Source organism: Calonectris borealis, chromosome 22 (assembly GCF_964195595.1).
Source record: "Calonectris borealis chromosome 22, bCalBor7.hap1.2, whole genome shotgun sequence".
In the NCBI taxonomy this organism is placed as follows: Eukaryota; Metazoa; Chordata; class Aves; order Procellariiformes; family Procellariidae; genus Calonectris; species Calonectris borealis.
The window spans coordinates 1,993,688-1,997,555 of NC_134333.1; the positions used below are offsets into that span (position 1 = coordinate 1,993,688).

At 38.2% G+C, this 3,868-nt stretch overlaps 1 protein-coding gene across 1 annotated transcript; it reads right to left on the minus strand.

The window, feature by feature from the left end:
* Positions 1-213: 213 nt before the first annotated feature.
* On the minus strand, positions 214-2,813 carry LOC142091718 (olfactory receptor 6F1-like). The gene has a single exon (XM_075171098.1). It carries the CDS (start codon positions 1,165-1,167, stop codon positions 214-216), a length of 954 nt encoding a protein of 317 aa, XP_075027199.1. The 5' UTR covers positions 1,168-2,813.
* Positions 2,814-3,868: the final 1,055 nt, after the last annotated feature.

The window sequence follows — 3,868 nt, forward strand, 5'->3', positions numbered from 1 at the left end:
GATTTTACAAATGCAGGAAGTGGAGGTGCAAGGCAAGAAAGTCTATGATACAGCTGGCGATGAAATCCATGACTCCCAGGTCCACACTTTGTCCACATAGTTTTCTGTAATATGTGCTCCAACCTCACTCATCTCTCCAAGATAAACTCAGTATTTAAAGTAACAAAAAAAATCCCTGAAACATAATATCATCTTTTGAGTGACAATCCCAGTTCAAGCCCAGGACTTGAACTGCACTGTTCTTTTCAAAGCTTTTTTGACCTCTTTGTTCCTCAGAGAATAAATGAAAGGATTCAGCAAAGGTGTGACCATAGTGTTAAGTACACTGACAGTTTTAGTCAAATCTAATGAGTCCTTTAGGGAAGGTTTGACATGGAGAAAAATGGTGGAACCATACCAAATAATCACAACAGTGAGATGGGAAGAGCAAGTGGAAAAGGCCCTTTGTTGGTCTATAGATGATGGGATTCTCAGTATGGTAGAGATGATGTAAATATAGGAGAGCAGGGTTACTGTGCATGAGCCAAGGATGACAATGACTGCGATTATGAAGGCCACTAACTCAACCAGGCTGGTGTCTGTGCAAGACAGAATGATCCATGGGGCTATGTCACAAAAAAAGTGATTAATAACATTAGGGCCACAGAAAGACAATGTGCTAATCATATATGCAGGTATGGTCATGGACAAGAAACCACAAAACCATGATCCGAAGACAAGTTGAGTTAAAAGGGTGCGATTCATGATGGAGTTATAATGTAAAGGGAAACAGATTGCCAAACAACGGTCATATGCCATGGCAGCCAGGAGAAAATACTCTGTGCAGCCCAAAGAGAAAATAAAATACATCTGTAGAAGGCAACTGTCAAAAGAAATGGTTGGGTCTCCACCCAAGAGGACTGCTAGAGCTTTGGGGACACAAGCTGTGGTGTACCAGATCTCCAGGAAGGAGAGGTTGCAGAGGAAAAAGTACATGGGGGTATGAAGTTGTGGATGGCTTCTCACTAAGACCATGATGGAAAAGTTTCCCAAGAGTGCCAAGATGTACATGACGAAAAAAAGCATGAACAAAGACATTTTCAGATACTGATGGCCAGGAAAACCCAGGAGGATGAATACATGTGTGCCACTATGGTTTCCTCTCTGAACATCAGACGAAAGACTCATCTAAGTAACAAAAGACAATAAAAGAACAGAGCTTTGTTCACTGCATTGCTACTTATTTGCTGCCTTACATACCAGAATTCATTACCCAGATTGCCCAAAAATATACCGAAAAAAATATTCCTTATAATGTGCAAGGAAAGTCAAGCTTGCTTTCTTCTTGCTTTTATTTTTCTTTTTTTCTTTTTTTCTTTTTTTTTTTCTTTTTAGATTATTTCAAGGAAAAATAGTTTTTCTCTCTCATAAATAGACTGCTATGAGCATGGCCGCTAATATTGACAGTACTAAAAAGGAAGAGAATTCCAAAAGAAATGAAGGGTCCATCCTGTCACTTCATTCTTAGAGACAGTTAACTTGATATGTGTTTTAAAAAGTCTGATTTTTGAAAAATGCTCAATATTTTCACTGGGATTCATCTGCATCCACTTCAGACTTCTGAAAATAAGGCATCTGATGTTTTATTCAGTTGTCTATACATAGATAACTTTTTTTCCCCCTGACATAATTTTAAGTCTGGCATATTTCAATATGACACAGAAAACAAGCAAGATCTGTATGTTTCTGACAGATGGAGGCCAGGCTGGACGGATGAATCCCACCCTGTGTCCTTGGACAGGCAAAGCAAGGAATAATGGCAGAAAGATTGACATCTAGAAATCGAGTCAATCAACTGAGTGGAGAATTGTATGATAATGAAGTATATACAGAGGAGGGAAGAAGAAAGAGAGGCGCTGCAGGATATACAGGAATGGATGAACAGTTATATAGACAGAATAGACACATAAGCTCAGAAATAAATGGAGAACAGATAGCAAAGAATAAAGATGGGTGTAAAGCACACACACACATGCACACAAAACCTTACATCAATATGAAGGGATAGATAGAAAGGTAAAGAGGTAGTATATATATATACGCATAAAATGAGAATAATTCATATTGGAAGAGATCTCAGGAGGACCTCCTGCTTGAAGAAAGGTCAGCTACAATTTCAGGGCTTTACATGCACAGGGATGGATAAAGGAAGAGAAAAATGAACGTATATACAGTGACAGAGAGACAAAACAGAGGCAAACAGAATTAGAGAGAATTCAGCTTTCACTTTCATAGTATTAAAAAGCTCTACATCACGGTGAGAGACAACGATAAGTGCCAAACCAGTATTGTTCTTCTGAAATCACAAATATCTCTGTGAAAAAGCAGAGCTTTTCTGAAGCCCACTTTTCAGCCACTTACCTTGGGAGAAAAAGCATGACTCTAGCATAGCTCCAAGGTACAAATATTTTCTGGACTGGCCCCTCCCCAAGGAATTAAAGTCCCCAGGGTTTTCACAGTCGGTTGCTGTGAAAACATGCAATTACTGCTCAATTAAGAAAGGAACTACTTCCACTCAACTTTGAATCATGAAAGTAAATTTGATTTTGTACATTGTTTTGCTCTTGTTTCCCATAATCAGAGAGCAGTTGAATATCCAGATGAACCTTTCACCAACTTTTATAAGGGACTAAAATATCATTTCAGGATATTTTCAATAAAAATTCAAAATATAGTTTTGGTAGAGAGGAAAAAAAAGAAAGATAAAATAATCTCTAGTATTGTACATAAGTAGAACATATATTCAAAAATAGTGCTGACCAAATCAAATTCAATATTTATCTTCAAGGTTTAACATTATTTCTATGTAAGTTCTGATTAGCAGCAAATATGACTAAAGCAATAATCAGTATGTGATCTGTTATACATGTATTCAGTTGACCTGGACTCGGTAATATCCCTAACTGTGAGGGTTTAAATTATTCTCACCTATTTTTAGCCATCTAAACCTTGCTTGCCCATATCTGATACAGTTACATGTGGTTCTCTAGAATTATTGGAAAAAACAGGAACTTTGAGAACGTTTCATTTGACCTCTTTAGAAATTTACCTTGGAGGTTAATCATTCTCCAGAACAATCTGGGGAACTACTTCATTGATTAACAGTGGAGCCAATCCCTACCATGATATCTCTGACGTCTAGGTAGCAAAAATTAAATGGGATGAATCCCATCTGTGGTTTAAATTTTGAGCACTTGTGGAAGAAAATTGAGGTAAATACGTTTCAGCTTGACTGAAAATACTGTAATGTACCTAGCTGGCATTTTCTATCGTGTAAAGGAGTTTGGTGCCTCTTTATCTTGGGCTCCTTTGAACACCATAACCTCCTCTGAAGACTTCTGTTGAATCAACGCAAAACACTTCTTAGGAAGAAATGTCGACTACCCTTATTGTTAAAATCTTGAGACCTTAAGTCCCATAAGCCCATAGTTTTTAGGTGGAAGTTGCCAGTTTATTGAGCAATAAGACTTCTGTGAGTAAAACATGTGCCTGTCCGAGACTGAATCAAAGCTGTGTGAAATGGTCAGGCCCTCTAACTCCTGTCCTTGTGCAACCGGGTAAGGACAACATTCTGTGAGGTGGATGACCATCCAGATTGTAGAGGATCTGAACGTTTCAGAGATTCTGTAGCTAGCTCCTTCCTTCCATTGCTTTGACTTTATTTCAGCATCTCAAGACGGAGTGTCATTGCCCTTATTCTCTTGCCTAGCTGTGAGGCCTGCTTTCTAGCACGTTCATTTTGGATCCATTCGTAATATCATTGGGTTTTTATAGAATTTTATGCACTGCTTAATATGTGTTGCTTAATACTGAGGAGGCATCTACTAAT

Coding starts and splice junctions, on each gene's coding strand:
- LOC142091718 (XM_075171098.1), bottom strand. CDS start 1,167: ATGAGTCTTTCGTCTGATGTTCAGAGAGGAAACCATAGTGGCACACAT.